The sequence below is a fragment of the Scyliorhinus torazame genome, chromosome 7, assembly GCF_047496885.1.
Source record: "Scyliorhinus torazame isolate Kashiwa2021f chromosome 7, sScyTor2.1, whole genome shotgun sequence".
Classification (NCBI taxonomy): Eukaryota; Metazoa; Chordata; class Chondrichthyes; order Carcharhiniformes; family Scyliorhinidae; genus Scyliorhinus; species Scyliorhinus torazame.
Genome location: NC_092713.1, coordinates 16,852,118 through 16,873,945, shown reverse-complemented (window position 1 = coordinate 16,873,945; position 21,828 = coordinate 16,852,118). Strand labels below are relative to the sequence as shown.

The window sequence follows — 21,828 nt, the reverse complement described above, 5'->3', positions numbered from 1 at the left end:
ACAGTTCATTTAGTATATGAATAGAAAGTAAAATAAAATACGTAATAGGGCAACACAAGGTGCGCAATGTAATTCCATAAGCACCGGCATCGGGTGAAGCATACAGGGGTGCAGTGTTAATGAGGTCAGTCCATAAGAGGGTCATTTAGGAGTCTGGTAACAGCGGGGAAGAAGCTGTTTTTGAGTCTGTTCGTGCGTGTTCTCAGACTTCTGTATCTCCTGCCCGATGGAAGAAGTTGGAAGAGTGAGTAGGCCGGGTGGGAGGGGTCTTTGATTATGCTGCCCGCTTTCCCCAGGCAGCGGGAGGTGTAGATGGAGTCAATGGATGGGTTTGTGTGATGGACGGTGTTCACGACTCTCTGAAGATTCTTGCGATCTTGTGCCGAGCGGTTGTAGTACCAGGCTGTGATGCAGTGGTGAACCGCCTTTTTGAACCGCTGCAGTCCTAACCACTGCTATTAGAGAGGGAGTTCCAGGGTTTCGACCAAGAGACGCTGAAGGAATGGTGATATATTTCCAAGTTAGTTGGGTGTGACTTGGAGGGGATCTTCCAGATGGTGTTGTTCCCATGTGTTTGCTGCCCTTGTTCTTCTAGATGGCAGTGGTCGAAGGTCTGGAAGGTGCTTCCTAAGGAGCATTGGTGAGTTCTTGCAGTGCATCGTGTAGATCAGTGTTTCTCAACCTTTTTTACCCCAGGACCCACTTTTACCAACTGGCCAATCTTCATGACCCACATCGGCCAATCTTCCATGACCCACGTGACAAACGGCGCCCCCACCCACCGACTTTGGCGTAAAAACGGATTCCCCGACCAATCGCCGAACGCGATTTCAGCGTCGGCCGTCGGAGGATCCAGCTCCTCAAGTTTGTTCTGCCATGATCACAGCTGACGTGCAGCTGAAAAACATTCAGCTGCCTTGGCTCCACATACCCTAATACCCCTTTTCCAACAAAACATCTTACTTATAATAGCTTTGAAATTTTCAATTGATCCTTCACTCCAATAGCTTCCCATGTCTCATTGGAAATAAAAGATCCGGAAGGGACTTGACAGGTTGGATGCCAAGAGACTTTATAGAACTGGAAGGTGCAGTTTAAAAGTAAAGGGTCATTTAAGATGAAGATGAGGAAGAATTTGTTCCTTGGTCTTTCAGCACAGTGGTTAGCACTGTTGTTTCACAGCGCAGGGATCCGGGTTCGATTCCCGGTTTGGGTCACAGTCTGTGTGGAGTCTGCACGTTCTCCCCATGTCTGCGTGGGTTTCCTCTGGGCGCTCTGGTTTTCTCCCACAAGCCCCCAAAGACATGCTGTTCGGTGAATTGGACTTTCCAACCCCCCCCCCCCCCCCCCGGACAAATCCTGAGATCAAATCTGGGTCCCTGCTGGGTAGCGGGCAGAGCGATGTTTTGGTCTACACTGCTTGGTTTTAGGGACTGAGTGTTGGGGAGAAATTGAAAGGATTTGTTTTAATGTTCAACCCTCCAAGATGGTTTCTTTCATCAGAACGGGACACAAGATTGAGGTCAACTCGCTGTTCCAACAATAGGTCACTTGCTAGAGATCTTTAATTCGGTAAACAATCCTTCCTATGGTACTTTGATTGATGCTACAGCAGTGACAGATTGTACTGTTTCTTTATTTCAGACTTGAAGAGTAATGAAGCGAACCATTAGCATCTGTTGCACGAAACATCAGTAACCAGATGTGTCAAACAGTGTCTGCCAAAAATAAAAACAGATTAATGGTGAAGAAGATGTCATCAGCTGTCTGGAAACTTTGGGCTCTGTGGTGCTTTATTGTCCTCGGCGGGTGGTTACCATTTACGAAAGGTAAGATTTGGATCTTGCAGTTCAATGTTGACAATGTGGCAAAGCTGTTGTTTGTAAATGTGTTCGCAAAACTCATTCCGGCGCCTATACCTGGGGTTCACCTACTGCCTGTGCCCTAACTTGCAGCAACTCCCCTTTGCTAAAGAGAAAAATTCAACTTACAATTCAAGATGCAAAATCCTTACAGGGCTTGGCAGGCTGGTTACAGGAAAGGTTGATGTAGAACCAGAGGACACAGTGTCAGAGTGGGGGGTGGGCAGGTCATTTAGGACTGAGATGAAGAGGAATTTCTTCTCACACAGCGTGGTGAATCTTTGGAACTTTGTACCCCTGAGGACTGTGGGGTCTCAGCCATTGTGTATGTTCAAGACTGAACTGAGATCGATACATATCTGCATATTGAAGATATTGAGAGATACAGGGACAGTGAGGAAAAATGACGTTGAGGGAGGCGATCGGCCAAGATCTAGTTGAATTGAGGAGCAGGCTTTGGGGCCGAATGGCCTACTGTTTCCCCCCCACCCTGTATTTGAGCAGGCCTTGCATTTAAAATTCTGTGTCTTGTTTTCAATCCCTCATGGCCTCTTAGTGAGATGTAACCGTTACTCTGGAGGTAATAAGAACTAGGAGCAGGAGTAGGCCAACTGGCCCCTCAAGCCTGCTCCACCATTCAATGAGATCATGGCTGATCTTTTGTGGACTCAGCTCCACTTTCCGGCACGAACACCATAACCCTTAATCCCTTTATTCTTCAAAAAACTATCTATCTTTATCTTAAAAACATTTAATGAAGGAGCCTCTACTGCTTCACTGGGCAAGGAATTCCATAGATTCACAACCCTTTGGGTGAAGAAGTTCCTCCTAAACTCAGTCCTAAATCTACTTCCCCTTATTTTGAGGCTATGCCCCCTAGTTCTGCTTTCACCCGCCAGTGGAAACAACCTGCCCGCATCTATCCTATCTATTCCCTTCATAATCTTATATGTTTCTATAAGATCCCCCCTCATCCTTCTAAATTCCAACGAGTACAGTCCCAGTCTACTCAACCTCTCCTCGTAATCCAACCCCTTGGATTAGCCCCGTAATGAACTATCCGAGCTAAATTTGCTCAGTAGCAAACCCAGTGCAAACTCTATAGCTTCTGTGAAGACTGGAAGCTGACATATCCTGTTTTGTTATTGGATCGCTCTGATTGGTTTGGCAAAGCTGACAAGTTCATCTTGACTTTGCCATCAATTGTGGGAAGTCCAGAATTCAGGATCTGGCATGTCCAATAGCAGCAGGAAGAACCTTTCAGCCCAGGCATGCTGAAACCAAATTCAGGATCTATCCTTTGTCCGAGCTCAGGACAACAAACCTAATAGACGCAGGGGAGGATGTTCTCTTGATTGTGTGGTTCAGCTGCTTGCTGCCCTAACCTTGTAATCCAAAAATGTGTGGGTTAGGTGGATCAGCCATGATAAATTGCCCCTTAGTGAGTCAAAATGTGTGCAGGTTAGGTGGATTGCCCATGATAAATTACCCCGTAGTGAGTGTGCGGTAGCACAGTGGTTAGCTCTGTTGCTTCACAGCGCCAGGGACCTGGGTTCGATTCCCGGCTTGGGGTCTGCACGTTCTACCGTCTCTGCATGGGTTTCCTCCGGATGCTCCGGTTTCCTCCCATAGTCCAAAGATGTGGGGGTTAGGTGGATTGGTCACGCTAAATTGCCCCGTAGTGTCCAAACGTTAGTTGGGGTTGCTGGGTTACGGGGATAGGGTGGAGGTGTGGGCTTAAGTAGTGTGTTCTTACACAGGCCGGTGTAGATTTGATGGGCCAAATGGCCTCCTTCTGCACTGTAAATTCTATGATCTATGAAAAGATCTGCAGATCAGGTGGATTGGCCATGATAAATTGCCCCTGAGTGAATCAGAAGATGTGCAGGTTAGGTGGAGTTACAGCTTAAGGCGGGGAGGGTGTGTGTGCCCAGATAGGGTGCTCTTTTGTCGGCTCTATGGGCTGAATGGCTTTCTTCTGTACTGTCGGGATTCTATGGAAAAGATAGGCTGACTTCCATTTATATAGTAGCTTTCAACACGACAGGGCATCCCAAATGTGTTACATCCGGTTAGGGTGGCACGGTAGTACAATGGTTAGCACAGTTGCTTCATAGCTCCAGGGTCCCAGGTTTGATTCCTGGCTTGAGTCACTGTCTGTGCGGAATCTGCACGTTCTCCCCGTGTCTGCGTGGGTTTCCTCCCACAAGTCCCGAAAGATGTTAGGTGGATTGGCCGTGATCAATTGCCCTTCGTGTCCAAAAAGGTTGGGTGGGTTGCTGGGTTACGGGGCTGGGTGGAGGCGTGGGCTTGAATAGGGTTCTCTTTCCAAAGGCCGGTGCAGACTCGATGGGCTGAATGGCCTCCTGCACTGTAAATTCTATGATTCTATGAACTGCAACCACTGTATTGTAGGGAGCGCAGTAGCCAGTTTGTGTCAATAGCAATGTCATAATGACCGCCTATTCTGTTTGTGTGATATCAATTAATGGATAAATATTGCTCCGAACACTGGGGATGAGTCCCTTCCCCTTCTTTGAAATGGCGCCATGAGATCTTTAACATCCACCTCAGAGGGTAGCCGAGACCTCAGCTTAACAACTCGTAGCGGAAATTAGTGCCTCTGATGTGCCAAACTCCCTGAGCACCATGCTGGCTTCCAGCCTTGGAAGTTATGCTTGCATTCTGGGGATGGACGTGAAACTGGTCTTCGAAGCCAGAGGTGAGAGTTCAGCCCGCTATGAGCTTTGTTAACACCTAGGTATCGCCGACATTGTCCACGTCTGCCCTTCTGAGCTGCAGGAAGGACAAGCGTATCTTTTGAGGCACATCTCATTTTTATTGTGACACTGCTGCTTGTAATTCCCCGGGCGTTGTGTTCAGAGTTTGATTTTACATCCTGTGTGTTAGTGCAATGCCAGACGCAGGCGAAAGGTCCTGACCAAACCTCATTTTTCCTAACTGTAACACAGACTTTCACTTAGAATCATAGAATCCTTACAGTGCAGAAGGAGGCCATTCGGCCCATTGAGTTTTTGGATCGATGCCCCTGAAGGCACACTTCCCCACCCTATCCCTGTAACCCCACCCAACCTTTGGAAACTAAGGGACAATTTAGCATGGCCGATTCACCTAACCTGCACATCTTTGGACTGTGGGAGGAAACCCACACAGACACGGGGAGAACGTGCAAACGCCACACTGACAGCCAAGGCCGGAATTGAACCCGGGGCATTGGCACTGTGAGGCAGAAGTGCTAACCACTGTGCCACCGTGACTTCAAGCATGTTTTCCTGGGGAGTAACTTCATTTTTAATTAATGATTGCAGAGCCATACAATTCACGGACTTGCTTCAGCACTGAAGGAAGCCACTCAGCCCATAATGTCCATACTGGCTCTCCGAATGAGCCATTCATCTAGCGCCACTCCCCGCTTGCTCCCCGTTTCTCTGCACATTCTCCCTTTCAGATAACAATTCAATTCCCTTTTGAAACGCCTCGACCGAACCTGTCTCCACCACGCTCTACGCTAGCTCATTCCAGTACTGCTAGAAAAATGATTATTCCTCATGTTGCTGTCGTTGCTTCCAATTATTCCACGTGACACCGCATCTAATTTTAAAAAAAAATTAATATTTAACCGTTCGGAGTAAAGTACTGACTTGTGATCAAAGAAATGGATTCCTTCAAAATAATAGGCCTGATTTTTGAGTGCCGAAAGAATTGAGGAATGTGGGGATAGTGCAGGAAGATGGATTTAAGGTACAAGGTAGCCATGATCTTACTGGTAGCAGGCTTGAAGGAACAAATGGTGCTACCCCTCCTATTTCTAAGTTCTTATGACCCGATGAGCTGGAAGCTTGGCGATGATGCAGTGAGGAGCAGGAGACCACTTAGTCCTTTGAGCCTGTTCCATCATTCGATCTTGAGATCCTTTGCCCGTATCTCTTAGATTTCCATTATCCAAAGGCATCATCAGTGCCATTTGTGGGAGCGCGTTCCAAAGTGTGTGTGTCCGTGGGGGGCGGTTAGTGGTAATGTCACTGATGGGCAAACCAGAAGCTCGCGTTAATGTTCTGGGGACACGTGTTTGCAATCCCACCACATTGGCTGGTGCAAGTTGAATTCAGCTAATTATTACATTCAATTGATTAATCTCCGTAATGATGTCATGAAACTGTAATTGGTTGTTGTAAGAATCCATCTGGTTCAATACAAACATACAAATTAAGAGCAGGAGGAGGTCATTCGGCACTTCGAGCCTGCTGTGCTATTTGATCAAGATCATGGCCGATCTCATTGGGGCATCACTCCACTTTCCTGTCCACCCCCGATCCCGTTTCCCCCCCCCCCCCCCCCCCCCACTCTTTGAACTCCTTTCCCATTCTAACCTAGTCTGGCCTAATGTGATTCCAGACCCACAATAATGTGATGGAATATTGAAATGACCACTCCTTTCAAGGACAATTGGGGATGAGGTCAATAAATGTTGGCCTTGCCAGCAACACCCAGGTCCCAGGGAAGAATTCAAAAAACATCTGGCACCCTTTGTGTGCAGAAGTGTTTCCGAACTTCATTCCTAAAAGGCCTGGCTCTTGGTTTTAGGCTCTGTCTCTTAGTTCTAGGGGGAGATTTTCTGGCCTCCCCGTGGAATGTTTCTTGGAGGCGGCCGGTCGCTGGCCGGAAGCGGGATTTTCTTCCCCCACCGCTATCAATGGCATTTCCCATTGAAACCACCCCACGCTGCCCGGAAACCCGCGGTGGGGGTGCGCAGTTGGTGGATCCCGCCGGCGTGAACAGCCAGAAGATCGCACCCCTAGTCTCCCCGACTGACCTGTGGAAACACTTTCCACCTATTCTATGAGATCCCCTTAATATCATGGAGTGGTACCATACAGAAGGAGGTCATTCAGCCCATCAAAAACATGCCACCCCTTCAGTCCAGTTTGTTCCACTTCCCGCTTTTTTTCTTGTTGAACGCCATTTCAATTTTTTATTCTGTTTTCCGATGAAGGCTGCTGTTGAATTTGTGTCTACCACCCTATCCATCAAGCCGTGCATTTAAAACCAGTCATTTGAGTACAAAGGTTTTTTTTGTCTGTTGCTTCTGCGTCTTTTATCAATCACCTTAAATCGGTGCCCTCTAGTTATTAACTCGCAGCCATTGGAATCTGTTTTACATTGTTTACTTTAAAACTATGAAGGTTTGGGTAAACATCTCTGTCAAATCTGTTCTTGGCCTTCTCTGCTCAAAGGCAAACAACCCCAAGTGTTCAGACAACCCATGCTACTAATTTTACTGTCATCCATCATCCCTCGATCCATTCTAAGAAATCTCTTCTGCATCCTCTCCAAAACCTCCCAGAAGTGTGATGTGTAGAATTTGGCACAATATTGTATCTGGGGCCGAATTAGTGTTGAAATATCTTGAAATTGGCAATCAAATCACCCCTGAATCTAGTTCCAGGGAGTACGACCCTTGATTGTGAATTCTTGTCATAATTTAACCACTGGAATCCAGGTGTCACCCAGGTGAATATACCCAAAGGCCAGGCCATGGTCAAAAAAGGGCTTTGAGCATAACTTCTGCTCCCTTGTTTTCTCAACATAAAGACCAGCAGTCCATAAGTCTTTTGGTGTTTTTTTTCTGTAACATGCCTGTAAAATTTCAACAATCTTCTGTAAATGGGCCCCTCAGTCTCTTTCAACCACTAAAATAAAAGCAAGATACTAAGGATGCTGAAAATCTGTAATTAGAACAGAAAATGCAGGAAAGGCACAGCAAGTCTGGCAGCATCTGTGGAGTTAATGGGCGCGATCGACTGGCCACACTGCACCCAAAAAACAGCTCGCCCCTGGGATCTACCCAATGTGGGCGGGATCACTTTTCAGCAAATCTGCATATTAGAGTGAGACAGCTAGGCTCACTTTAATGTGCAGATTCCCGAGGTACCCAAGGCGGGTTTGGGATGTGTTCCTTTTGCCTCGGAGACCTCGGGCGAGCGTCATTCCGTACTGACCTCCTTAAACGGGGACCAGATGGAGCAGCACTCGTTGGGGGGGGGGGGGGGGGGTTGTCTCTCCCAGGAGTTTGGAGACCCCCAGGAATTTGGAGACCCCCAGGTGCTTGCCCTCTGGGCAGGGTGGCACCCTGGCAGATCAATACCACCTGGGTACCAGCCTGACATTGCCAGTGCCCAGGTGGCACTGCCAAGGTATATGGTGGCAATTTATCCAGTGGTGCCCTGCACAGGTGTTGGGGAGAGAGCGGGAGGGGGAGGGGTAGGAGGCCCCCTATCCGCTGTTTATAGTGTTGTGTTTCTCAGCGCTCCGGAAAACACCCGGCTAAACGTGCGCGCTATGAGACTTGGTTCCCATTTGTGGAATTCTGCCCAATGTTTCGAATCCATACAGGAGGCATACGGACTTGAAACATTAACTCTGTTTCCCTCTCCATCGGTGCTGCCAGCCCTGCTGAGCTTTTCCAGCATTTTATTTTGATTTGGGCAGCACAGTTGCTTCACGGCGCCAGGGTGCCAGGTTCGATTCCCGGCTTGGGCCACTGTCTGTGCGGAGTTTGCACGTGCTCCCCGTGTCTGCGGGTTTCCTCTGGGTGCTCCGGTTTCCTCCCACAGTCCAAGGATGTGCGGGTTAGGTGGATTGACTGTGCTAAATTGCCCAGCGTCCAAAAAGGTTAAGTGGGGTTGCGGGGATAGGGTGGAGGTGTGGGCTTGGGTGGGGTGCCCTTTCCGGGAGCCAGTGCAGACTCAATGGGCCGGGTGGTCTCCTTCTGCACGGTAAATTCTATGATTCTATCTCTTTGGACCACTGGCGTTTATAGTTTTTATCATTTAGAAAATGTCCTATTTAGGGGCAGCATGGTGGCACAGTGGTTAGCACTGCTGCCTTACGGCGCTGAGTACCCGGGTTCGATTCCGGCCCCAGGTCACTGTCCGTGTGGAGTTTGCACATTCTCCCTGTGATTGCGCGATCTCACCGCACAACCCAAAGATGTTCAGGGTAGGTGAATTGGCCAATAAATTGTCCCTGAATTGGAAAAAAAAAGGATCGGGTACTCTCATAGATTATCATAGAATTTACAGTGCAGGAGGAGGCCATTCGGCCCATTGAGTCGGCACCGGCTCTTGGAAAGAGCACCCTACCCAAGGTCAACACCTCCCCCCTAAAATTTATATTTAAAAAAGGAAAGTGCCCTGTTTTTTTTTTTTAAGCTCTAAAATCGATGACTTCACATTTGCCTGCACTGAAACATTTCCCATGGTTTTGCATGTTCACTTAAACTATTAATATCTATATTTGGGATAATACCTCTTTGCAATTCCATTGGCGAATTATCCCAGAGCCAGTCAGTAGCTGAGCTACACTGCAGGCTTCTCTGCTGCAACTAGGCCTCTGTGCTCCGCACTGTGGGTCGGTGGGCGTACATCACATGGGATGCAGCATGCCTTGCAATCTCCTTGACGACAATTAAAGGATAGATATTTGGCCTTCTCGCAAATCCCACATCAGTCTGGCAGGCAGCAAGACATTGGCTGTCCCAGGTTAGGGAGAGGAAGTGTACTCTGGGAAAATCATGCTACTGATCATAATCTGGCTAACATGCCTGCTGGTAATGTGGGTGAGTTGGGAGAAGGATTTGGCATCTGTGATGTCATAGCCTGACAAAGATTCATTGCTCTCAGAATGGATAGAGGGACGGCGGTTAATGGCTTTCAGCGTAATGTAGAGGTTGTATTCTGTGCGCTACACTAAACCGCTTTTACAATGGTTTCAGCACACGTTTGAGTATACAGTGGTACTTCTGGGTCACTTGCATGTCATGCTGACAATGCTCCTATTGGTGAGGAATGTCTAGCCACAATGCCAGCCAGTCCAGGGCCATTTTCCCTCCACAGTGCTTCATCTTGTTTAAATGGATTATTATTGAGAAACTGGAGGTCTAGACCCTTAATGGGCTGATACCCTTGGGGACACCTTATTTAAATTGGACTGAATACAGCCAGAGAGTCTAAGTCATTTCTCTTGAGTGTAAAATGCCAGGAAAACCACAAAACCACATTATAGGAGTAGCGTGGCTGTGATGGGCTTTTTATGTGGTGAAACTTTTTGTTTTTTTAACTCCTTCTCCCTTTGCCTTTAATCAGCGTGATGCGCGCCAGGCAGTTCTCATCTACTGTTTGTGTGTCGCGAGCAAATTGTGAAACCTTCGAGTGGGACGTCAGTGCTTGAAGTGGATTTATCAGCGCGCCAATTTGTGCCTTATTGGAGGTGGTGCATTTTTCGCGTGCTGCTGTTTTCATCACCTGTCTCTATGTGAGAACCAAGTCTTCAGAGATGGCATGATGCTGTTAATTAGGCTTCCCGTGAGTAGTTAAAGGCACTTCTCAAGCTGGAAATTTGAGCGTTGCATCGCAGGTGGGGGCTGGGGGGGTGGGGGGAGGCGGCAGAATTCCCCCTCTGCCCAGATGCCCAGTATTAAAAGGTTTGGCCGAGAGAAACACGTTTCACACTGACCTAGAACAAAGCACTCTGATTTACTTTGAACACAGAACACAATCAGGCCATTCGCAGTATTGGATTGGATTTGTTCATTGTCACGTGTACCGAGGTACAGTGAAAAGTATTTTTCTGCGAGCAGCTCAACAGATCATTAAGTACATGGGAAGAAAAGGGAATAAAAGAAAATACATAATAGGGCAACACAACATATACAATGTAACTACATAAGCACTGGCATCGGATGAAGCATGCAGGGTGTAGTGTTAATGAGGTCAGTTCATAAGAGGGTCATTTAGGAGTCTGGTGACAGTGGGGAAGAAGCTGTTTTTGAGTCTGTTCGTGCGTGTTCTCAGACTTCGGTATCTCCTGCCCGATGGAAGAAGTTGGAAGAGTGAGTAAGCCGGGTGGGAGGGATCTTTGATTATGCTGCCCGCTTTCCCCAGGCAGCGGGAGGTATAGATGGAGTGAATGGATGGGAGGCAGGTTCGTGTGATGGACTGGGCGGTGTTCATGACTCTCTGAAGTTTCTTGCGGTCCTGAGCCGAGCAGTTGCCATACCAGGCTGTGATGCAGCCCGATTGGATGCTTTCTGTGGTGCATCTGTAAAAGTTGGTAAGGGTTAATGTGGACATGCCGAATTTCCTTAGTTTCCTGAGGAAGTATAGGCGCTGTTGTGCTTTCTTGGTGGTAGCATCGATGTGGGTGGACCAGGACAGATTTTTGGAGATGTGCACCCCTAGGAATTTGAAACTGCTAACCATCTCCACCTCGGCCCCGTTGATGCTGACAGGGGTGTGTACAGTACTTTGCTTCCTGAAGTCAATGACCAGCTCTTTAGTTTTGCTGGCATTGAAGGTATCGACTCTATCCTGGTATTAACGGCCCACACAAGCTTTCTCCCTCCACTCTTGTTGTCACCCTATCAACTATACCCTTCCACTCCTTGCTCCCTCCTGTTTTCAGGCTTTCCCTCAAATCCATTTTTTTTGTGCCACAAATGGTCTGGGTAAAGAGGTTTCTTCTGAATACCCGACTGGATTTGTTGGGGACTGTGTTGTATTTGTGGCCATGAATTTTGAGCATCCCCAGGTGACATCTTGCCACGAAGCACCCAGCTAAGCGCGCTCGACACTAGACCCTTTCATTTCCGGTGAATCGCGCCCGAGAGCTTTTGGGGTCCAGTGAAGAGCTATAGATATGGCTCAGTGGTAATGTTTCCATATTTTCAGCTTGTAAATTGAGGGATTAAGCCCCACTCCAAATGTTTAAGCCCATAATCCAATTGCCACAACTGAATGCAGCACATTTAAGAAAGGCTTTGAAACAAAGCATCGTGTCTACAGAGGAATTAGTCCATGAGTTGTTACCGTGGTACAATCCTCCTCCCACTACACTTTGTCTTACCCTATCAACCTATTTCTTTCTCCCTCCCGTATATATCTACCGTCTACATCATTTGCCCACAATACCTAGCAGCACCCAGGATTGGTTGAAGCGTTACGCTGTTGGAGTTGCCATCTTTCAGGTGAGATGCGAAGTTGCCCCCTCTGCTCTGATGCCAGAGACCCCATGGCACAATTTTGAAAAAGAGCGGGGAGTTCCTCAGTATACTGGCCAATGGTTATCACTGAATCATCTTCACTAAAATCAGATTATCTGCTTCTTTCTCAAAAACACAAGGTTCACGAATCAGGAACAGGAGCAGGCCATTTGACCCTTTGAGCCATTTTCCTGTTTATTCCCACAATCCTTGGCTCCTTTGTCATATGTTCATGTGTTGTCACGTAAAAATCTGTCTAAATCACCCTTGAACATATTCTTTTCTTTTTCAATACCCAATTCATTTTTTCCAATTAAGGGGCAATTTAGCGTGGCCAATCCACCTAGCCTGCACACCTTTTGGGTTGTGGGGGCGAAACCCACACAAACATGGGGAGAATGTGCAAACTCCACGCGGACAGTGACCCAGAGCCGGGATCGAACCTGCGACCTCGGCGCCGTGAGGCTGCAGGGCTAACCCTTTGCGCCACCGTGCTGCCCATCCTTGAACATATTCAACGGCCTAGCCTCGACTTTCCTCTGGGAAGAGAATTCCACTGACTGACTTTTCTCTGAGAGGAGAAAAAACTCATCTTGATCATAATTTAAATATTATAGGTCTCACATTTATGTCCCCTTGTTCCAGCCTCTCCCACAGAGGGGAAATATTCTCTCAGCATCCATCTGTCAAGGCTCCCTCAGCATCTTATATGTTTCAATAAGATCATCTTTCATTCTTCTGAACTCCAATGAGTACAGCCCCAACCTGCTCAGCCTTTCCTCATACGATAATCCCTTCATCCAGGACTCATTGAGTGAATTTTCTCTGAAGTGCTTCTGATACATTTATATCCCCGTTTTAGTAAGGAGATAAAACCTGAACACGGCACTTGGGGTGTGGTCTCATCACTGTGCGGTACAGCTGTTTCCTATTATGTTCCATTCCCCTTGCATTAACTGCCGACATTCTATTTACTATGTTCGTCACTTGCTGTACCTCCATATTGCTTTTGATTCATCTACAGGGACACCCCGATCCTTCTGTACCGAGGAGTTCTCCAATCTCTCGACATGTAAATAACACACTGCTTTTCCATTTTTCCTGCCAAAGAGGACAAGTTCGCATTTTCCCACATTATACACCATCTGCCAAATTTCTGTCCCCTCATTTAACCTAACTAATACCCTCTGAGCAGCTTAATTTCCTATCGATCTTTGTGTCATCAGCGCATTTAGCAATCAAACATTTGGTCCCTTCCACCAAGTCGTTGATATAGATTGTAAATGGTTGAGTCCGCAGCAATGATTTCTGTGCCACTCCACTAGTTAGAGCTTGCCAACCCCAAAATAACTTATCTATCCCTACGCTCTACTTCCTGTTAGCTAACCAATGTCTATCCAAGCTAATATATTACCTTCTACACCATGAGCTATTTTTTTTGATGTGGCACCTCATCAAGTGCCCTTTGGAAATCCAAGTACACCACATCTACAGGTTCCCCTCTATCCACCTTTTTTCTTACTTCCTCAAAGAGCTCTAATAAATTAGTCAAACATGGCTTCCCTTTCACAAACCATGTAGACTCTGCCCGATTGTATTTTGATTTTCTAAGTGTCCTGCCATTCCCTCCTTAATAATGGATCCTAACATTTTCCTGATGACACGTGTTAGGCTATCTGGCCTATAGTTTCTTGCTTTTTGTTCCCCTCTTTTGAATTTTCCAATCCTCTGGGACCTTTCCAGAATTTGGGAATTTTCAGAGATTACAACCATTGCCTCTAATATCTCTGCAGCCAATTTTCCATTGCTGTATTGTCATTTTCATTCTGGAATGGTGACTAATTTATTATTTGGCAAACAGCAGTGCTTGCTTACCTGTCTCGACTCTGTGATCACATTTCAGTGCAAGAGTGAAGCAGTCCAGTGAACATTAGAATGATTAATATGGGTGCATTGCTGCAAAGCAGTTGCAACAAGTAGCATGGGGTCGGGGGGGAGTGGGGGGGGCGGGAGAGATAGCTTATATTTGCTCTGTCCAATTTGTAATGAACCATTTATATAATTTTTTTGATGTGGAGATGCCGGCATTGGACTGGGGTGAGCACAGTAAGAAGTTTTACAACACCAGGTTAAAGTCCAACAGGTTTGTTTAAAATCACTAGCTTTCGGAGCCCTGCTCCTTCCTCATTCACCTGAGGAAGGAGCTGTGCTCCGAAAGCTAGTGATTTGAAACAAACCTGTTGGACTTTAACCTGGTGCTGTAAGACTTCTTACTGTACTTTTTTTGGTAGGGTTGCGGGAAGGAGGAGGCAGGCACGTTTCTCCTCTTGCACATACTCGGACAGCATTATCCTCCTGGTTAATTATGGGCTGAAATTTTCCAGCTCTTCCCACTTCTGGGATCTTCCGGTCCTCAAATGGTGCCCCACTGCCCCCCAGTGATGGAGGATGCACAAGAGCCCATAGACATCAGCGGTGCCAAAAGAACTTGTCGACAGCCAATGGCCACGGGGAGGGCCAGAAAATCCTGCCCTTGTTGACTGCACAGGCCAGATTCTGTTCTGTTTTACTGCTCCATCTGATTTTTGCTGGTGTTTTAGGGGGAATATGTCCGTGGCAACTAGTGGAGCTGATAATTCAATTCATAAATCTGGAATTGAAAGCCAGTCTCGGTAACAGTGACGTTGGGCGGGATTTTCCGCGACCCCTCTCTGCGGCGTGTTTCGCGTCTGTGGAGGTGGCTGGATAATTGCGGCCCATGAAACTATCAAAGGCACTTGTAGAAACCCATCTAGTTCATTAATAATACCCTTTAGGGGAGGAAATCTGCCATCCTTGTCTGGTTTGGCCTACATGTGACTCCAGACCCACAGTGATGTGGTTGACTCTTATCTGCCCTCTGAAATGGCCTAGCAAGCCCCACTCCAAGGGAAGTTAAGGGTGAGCAAAAAGTATTGGCCTTGCCAGCGACGCTCACACCCCATGAAGGAATAAAGGGGGGAAAGAAACAAGATTTCTGTGATTAGGATTTTCAGTGAATGATTACTTTTGGTGACAAATAGGTCCGTTCAGAATTGGATGTGCATTGGTTTTTTGTTTGACAAGGGCGTCAAGATGCCAGCGAACCAAGGTGGGTCAAAGGGTTTAATCTTCAGACCAGCTATAGCCTAATGGTGCGATGGGTGGACCAGGCTCGAGGGACTGAATGGCCTCATTCTGTTTGTAACGGATGGAGATTCCTTCAGTGACCGAGTTGGAGTATTGGAGCCTCCTTGAGTAACAGAAGACAGGCATCTGAATGCAGAGTGTGCCTGTGAGAAAGCAGTAAATAATTGCATATTTGTCAGGGTTGTTGCTGAGGAGGGTGGGGGCGGGTTGTTTGAACTGTGAATACAGATTTGCTATTGAACTGTCTCAGCGTAAAATATTCCCTATCACTTATGCATGCTGCCTGAATAATTAATAGCTGCCGTTCTCCACAGTTTTAAACAAAAACAACTAATAAATCTAGCATGGCGGCCTTCATTTTCAATTTCCTCTCCTTCGATCCTCGAGTCATGGGGAGGGCCGTCCCGAAGGTGGCCGTTAACCCTTTCATGGCCTCTGTCGCAAGCATGAGCCGGGACCAATAAGCAGCAAAGAGAGACTTGCATTTATATAGCGCCTTCTGCGTTCAGGATATTCCAAAAGACTTTGCAGCCAATGAAATGCTCTTTCTGCTGTTGGAAGTGCAGCCGCTATTGTGATGAGGCAAACACCGGATGGGCAACATGCACACTGCAAGTGCCCACCAACATGATCATGGCCAGATCCTCTCGCACATTTTCGTGATGTTGATCGAGGGATAAATACTGGCAGGGCACCGGGGTGAACTACCTTTTTTCTTTGAGCTATTCCCATCAGATCCTTTTTAAGACCTCACCTGAGAGAGCAGATAAGGCCTTGGTTTAATGGCTGCTCCATAAGATGGCACCAGAACGTTATAGCACCCCCTCACTATTACACTGGAAAGTCTGACTGGGTCTCACACTTTGACTGCAGCAGGCCATGAACGTTCAATTTGATTCTGTCCTCAATGGGGACGCATTCTCTGAGTTGGGCCAGGGAGGGTTTGAGGGCTGAATGGCTCCTCCTGATCCACCTAAAAGGAAGTTCCCTCAGCAAAAGCGTTGGAGAGTTGTTGTTGGTTAATTAGAAATATCTTTCCCCGAAGCTCCAGTCCACCCAGTTCACGTAAGGCCAGAACTGAGATCAGCTGATGTGAAACAGACTGGAGACCAGCCTGTGCAAATTTGTGCAAATATCTCAGTGTATCGGATGGTGCATTGAGTTATAGAGTATTGAACACGGAGGGATGGTACTTACAACTAGAATTGTCATAAGGATGCGAGTTTCTGTGAGCACCGTGACACACCGGATATGCCAAAATGTGACATTGGTAGTTTGAGGGTTAAAGGGCGGAGGCGCTATGAGAATTGTAGGATATCCTGTATGTGGTGTGTGTGTGTGTGTCTGGGTGGTGTGTGTGTGCGTCTGGGGGTGGTGTGTGTGTGCGTCTGGGGGTGGTGTGTGTGTGCGTCTGGGGGGGTGTGTGCGTGTGTCTGGGGGGTGTGTGCGTGTGTCTGGGGGGTGTGTGCGTGTGTCTGCGGGGTGTGTGCGTGTGTCTGGGGGGTGTGTGCGTGTGTCGGGGGTGTGTGCGTGTGTCTGGGGGGTGTGTGCGTGTGTCTGGGGGGGTGTGTGCGTGTGTCTGGGGGGGGGTGTGCGTGTGTCTGGGGGGTGTGTGCGTGTGTCTGGGGGGTGTGTGCGTGCGTCTGGGGGTGTGTGCGCGTGCGTCTGGGGGGTGTGCGCGTGCGTCTGGGGGGTGTGCGCGTGCGTCTGGGGGGTGTGCGCGTGCGTCTGGGGGGTGTGCGCGTGCGTCTGGGGGGTGTGCGCATGCGTCTGGGGGGTGTGCGCGTGCGTCTGGGGGGTGTGCGCGTGCGATTGCGCACGTGTCTGAGTGTGTGCAACATCCAGCTACATGGCAGTTTTATGTTGCAAGGCCCTCTATCATAACTTAATAAAGTTGTAATGCGGTTTGAGGGTTAAAGGGCGGAGGCGCTATGAGAATTGTAGGGTATCCTGTATATGGTGTGTGTGTGTGTGTGTGTGTCTGGGTGGTGTGTGTGTGTGTCTGGGTGGTGTGTGTGTGTGTCTGGGTGGTGTGTGTGTGTGTCTGGGTGGTGTGTGTGTGTGTCTGGGTGGTGTGTGTGTGCGTCTGGGGGGGGGTGTGCGTGCGTCTGGGGGGTGTGTGCGTGCGTCTGGGGGGTGTGTGCGTGCGTCTGGGGGGTGTGTGCGTGTGTCTGGGGGGGGTGTGCGTGTGTCTGGGGGGGGTGTGCGTGTGTCTGGGGGGGGTGTGCGTGTGTCTGGGGGGGGTGTGCGTGTGCCTGGGGGGGTGTGCGTGTGCCTGGGGGGGGTGTGCGTGTGCCTGGGGGGGGGTGTGCGTGTGCCTGGGGGGGGTGTGCGTGTGCCTGGGGGGGGTGTGCGTGTGCCTGGGGGGGGTGTGCGTGTGCCTGGGGGGTGTGTGCGTGTGCCTGGGGGGTGTGTGCGTGTGCCTGGGGGGTGTGTGCGTGTGCCTGGGGGGTGTGTGCGTGTGCCTGGGGGGTGTGTGCGTGTGCCTGGGGGGTGTGTGCGTGTGCCTGGGGGGTGTGTGCGTGTGCCTGGGGGGTGTGTGCGTGTGCCTGGGGGGTGTGTGCGTGTGCCTGGGGGGTGTGTGCGTGTGCCTGGGGGGTGTGTGCGTGTGCCTGGGGGGTGTGTGCGTGTGCCTGGGGGGTGTGTGCGTGTGCCTGGGGGGTGTGTGCGTGTGCCTGGGGGGTGTGTGCGTGTGCCTGGGGGGTGTGTGCGTGTGCCTGGGGGGTGTGTGCGTGTGCCTGGGGGGTGTGTGCGTGTGCCTGGGGGGTGTGTGCGTGTGCCTGGGGTGTGTGTGCGTGTGCCTGGGGGGGGGGTGCGTGCGTCTGGGGGGGGTGTGCGTGCGTCTGGGGGGTGTGTGCGTGCGTCTGGGGGGGGTGTGCGTGCGTCTGGGGGGTGTGTGCGTGCGTCTGGGGGGTGTGTGCGTGCGTCTGGGGGGTGTGTGCGTGCGTCTGGGGGGTGTGTGCGTCTGGGGGGGTGTGCGTGCGTCTGGGGGGTGTGCGCGTGCGTCTGGGGGGTGTGCGCGTGCGTCTGGGGGATGTGCGCGTGCGTCTGGGGGATGTGCGCGTGCGTCTGAGGGGTGTGCGCGTGCGTCTGGGTGGTGTGTGCGCGCGTGCGTCTGGGTGGTGTGTGCGCGCGTGCGTCTGGGTGGTGTGCGCGCGTGCGTCTGGGTGGTGTGCGCGCGTGCGTCTGGGTGGTGTGTGCGCGCGTGCGTCTGGGTGTTGTGTGCGCGCGTGCGTCTGGGTGGTGTGCGCGTGCGTCTGGGTGGTGTGTGTGTGCGATTGCGCACGTGTCTGAGTGTGTGCAACATCCAGCTACATGGCAGTTTTATGTTGCAAGGCCCTCTATCATAACTTAATAAAGTTGTAATGCGGTTTCATTAACTTGGCAATTTGTCCACTTTGCCTCAGTCTCTGACACTCGCCTTTTTCAATATAAAGGAAGCTTTCTGAAGATACTAACTGCCAATACGTGTAAAAATCAATACATGTTTTATATTTGCCATTTTAATAGATTTGACAAAAGGACATGTAGTGTTTGGTAGCTGTTTTTGCAATTGTCTCTCCGACTCCAGGTGCCTTGATACGGGGTCAGATGGAAAGTCACAATTGAAATGTTTCTTTTCTGGAATCCCGGCTCGATGAATAGCTCAGTCCCCAACCTGAGGTTTGGACCGCAGTGCACAGCAGTTTGGGGAAAGAGTGAAATTCCCTTCCTGATCACTTCCCAGATCTTTGCTGGCAATTCTTCTGGCCATCTGTATGTATTCTCATCCAGGTTTATCTATTCCAATGTTCTCCTGGCTGGCCTTTAGTATTCCACCCTCCGTCAACTACAGCTTCGCCAAAACTTCCCAAGTATTCTGGAGTGTAAATGCAAACCTTTCCTCCGTTGCACTGATGTATATCCAAGACCATTTGTTCACTCCAGCCGCCCTCCGAGAACTGGATACGTTCGCCGATCTTATAGTCCCCGAGTGAACCCATGCTTGGAAAGAGGATGTAAGCTGGAGATCTGGCTGCAGCCAAGTATCAACAGTTCCAATTGCCTTCCTTGTATCTCTGCACTGCGAGTGTGAGAGAGATGAGTTTATCTTCTTCTTATTGAATGGGGAGCTTAGTCCAGTTCCTTTCCCCACCCCCCGCTCCCTTTTAGTGTTTGCTCCATTGGTTGTCCGTGTAAAGAAGTCATCACTTCAACACATGTCCCGTTCCTTTCACCTATTGAAATTCAGGAGAAATGCTGATGTAATGGTATCGTCAATCCAGAGGCTACTGTTCTGGGACCATTGGTTCAAATGACACCACGGCAGCCAGAGGTATACAAAATCCAGTTAAATTCAATAAATAAATCGGGAATATGAAGCTGGTCTCCGTAATAATGATCGTGATAGCTGTAATTGATAAAGAACAAAGAAAATTACAGCACAGGAACAGGCCCTTCGGCCCTCCCAGCCTGCGCCGATCCAGATCCTTTATCTAAACCTGTCTTCTATTTTCCAAGGATCAACATCCCTCTGTTCCCCGCCCGTTCATATATCTGTCTAGATGCATCTTAAATGATGCTATCGTGCCCGCCTCTACCACCTCCGCTGCCAAAGCGTTCCAGGCACCCACCACCCTCAGCGTAAAAAACTTTCCACGCACATCTCCCTTAAACTTTCCCCCTCTCACCTTGACATCGTGACCCCTTGTAATTGACACCCCCACTCTTGGAAAAAGCTTGTTGCTATCCACCCTGTCCATATCTCTCATAATTTTGTAGACCTCAATCAGGTCCCCCCTCAACCTCCGTCTTTCCAACGAAAACAATCCTAATCTACTCAACCTTTCTTCATAGCTAGGCAACATCCTGGTGAACCTCCTCTGCACCCTCTCTAAAGCATCCTTCTGGTAATGTGGCGACCAGAACTGCACGCAGTATTCCAAATGTGGCCTAACCAAAGTCCTATATAACTGTAACATCATCTGCCTACTCATGTACTCAATACCCCATCCGATGAAGGCAAGCATGCTGTATGCCTTCTTGACCACTCTATCGACCTGCGTTGCCACCTTCAGGGTACAATGGACTTGAACTCCCAGATCTCTCTGTACATCAATTTTCCACAGGACTCTTCCATTGACCGTATAGTCCGCTCTGGTGAACCAATTGGATATTTGCAATTAGGGCTTTTCTCACGGAGCAAAGAAGAAAGAGAGGTGACTGGATAGAGGTGTGCAAGGTGATGAGAGGCATGGATAGAGTGGATAGCCAGAGAATTTTCCCAAGGGCGGAAATGGCTGTCACGAGGGGACATAGTTTTAAGGTGATTGGAGGAAGGTATAGGGGAGATGTCAGAGGTCGGCTCTTTACACCGAAAGTGGTGGGTGTGTGGAATGCACTGCCAGCAGAGGTGGTGGAGTCAGAGTCATTCGGGACATTTAAGCGACTCTCGGACAGGCACATGGACAGCAGTAAATTGAAGGGGTGTAGGTTAGGTTGACCTTCGATTAGGATAAATGGTCGGCACAACAGCGTGGGCCGAAGGGTCTGTCCTGTGCTGTGCTGTACTGTTCTATGTTCTATGTCCTAGGAAATCTGCCATCCTTACCCGGTCTGGCCTACATGTGACTCCAGACACCACAGCAACATGGTTGACTCTTAACTGCCCCCTTGAAATGGCCGAGGAGGCTTCTCCATTCAAGGGCAATTAGGGATGGGCAACAAATGGCCACACCCCATGAAAGAATTGAAGTAAATGATTTTATCTAATTCGCACTTCCTGTCTCTCTTATGCCTCTCATCTCTCTCCTTTTGATTCCCTTCCAAAAAATCAGTCGTATCGCTCCTTGCCTTGGGGTCCTGCTGCACAAGATCTGAAGCTTAAATAATAACTGGCTTTATTTTCTTCTGTCAAATGGAAAATCTCACCGCAGTTGTTCTGTGCTCCTCCCACCAACTCGAAGAATGACTTATGTTCTTGGAGCTTTCTGAGTTGTATTTAGCTTGGATCATTGGGAGAGCAGTCAGCAGTCTGTTCGGGAGGAAGCATCTGGACCAAGGGTTTTACTGAGAACTTCCGATGGAGGTACCCTTGGGGCTTCAGCAGTGAATGAGTTGGCGATTTTTAAAGTTTTATTTCTTCATCGCTTTGCTGCCCGTTTACCACAATAAACAATCGGCACTTAAGGGTTTCCCCTTGACTACGTTTTTTTTTTCCCCTCCTCATTGCGATAACCAAGGTGAGAATTCTTCTGGCGAGCGAAGTGACTTTGTACATCTGCTCGGGCATGTTTCCTCTTCTCGCCTATTTCAGTCATCAGCATCTCACAGCTTGACACAAAAAAGACCCTTCACATCTGGTCTCATTACGCAGAAGGTCCTGCCGACTCTTTATGCTCCTTTTGGATGTTGCCCAGTTCAGTGTTGCGTATACCGCAAGTTGAATATCAGCCGGCATTTGTTGTTGCTTTTATTTTCAAACCTCTCCCATCACTTGCCCCCCCCCCTCCCCCCGCCAAATTCCCTGCAATCTCCTCTGACCTCTCTTTGTGGCCTCGTACGCACTTCAATCACTCGGCAGACGTGCCTTCACCGGCCGAGGTCCGATAAGGCACTATGTACAAAGAACAATACAGCACAGGAACAGGCCCTTCGCCCCTCCAAGCCTGTACCGGTCATGATGCCAACCTTGGTCAAAACCCTCAGCACTTCCTTGAGCCAGACCCCTCCATACCATCCTATCCATGTCATTGTCAA

At 49.0% G+C, this 21,828-nt stretch overlaps 1 protein-coding gene across 14 annotated transcripts in view; it reads left to right on the top strand.

Moving 5' to 3' along the window:
• Positions 1-21,828, top strand: part of adgrl2a (adhesion G protein-coupled receptor L2a) — a 695,216-nt gene that overhangs the window by 370,127 nt on the left and 303,261 nt on the right. For all 14 annotated transcript variants that reach the window (XM_072510363.1, XM_072510357.1, XM_072510358.1 and 11 more), the window contains one exon: positions 1,645-1,829. In XM_072510363.1, coding sequence (XP_072366464.1) covers positions 1,703-1,829 — 127 coding nt within the window. In that variant the 5' untranslated portion in view covers positions 1,645-1,702. The remainder of the gene's footprint in view (positions 1-1,644; positions 1,830-21,828) is intronic.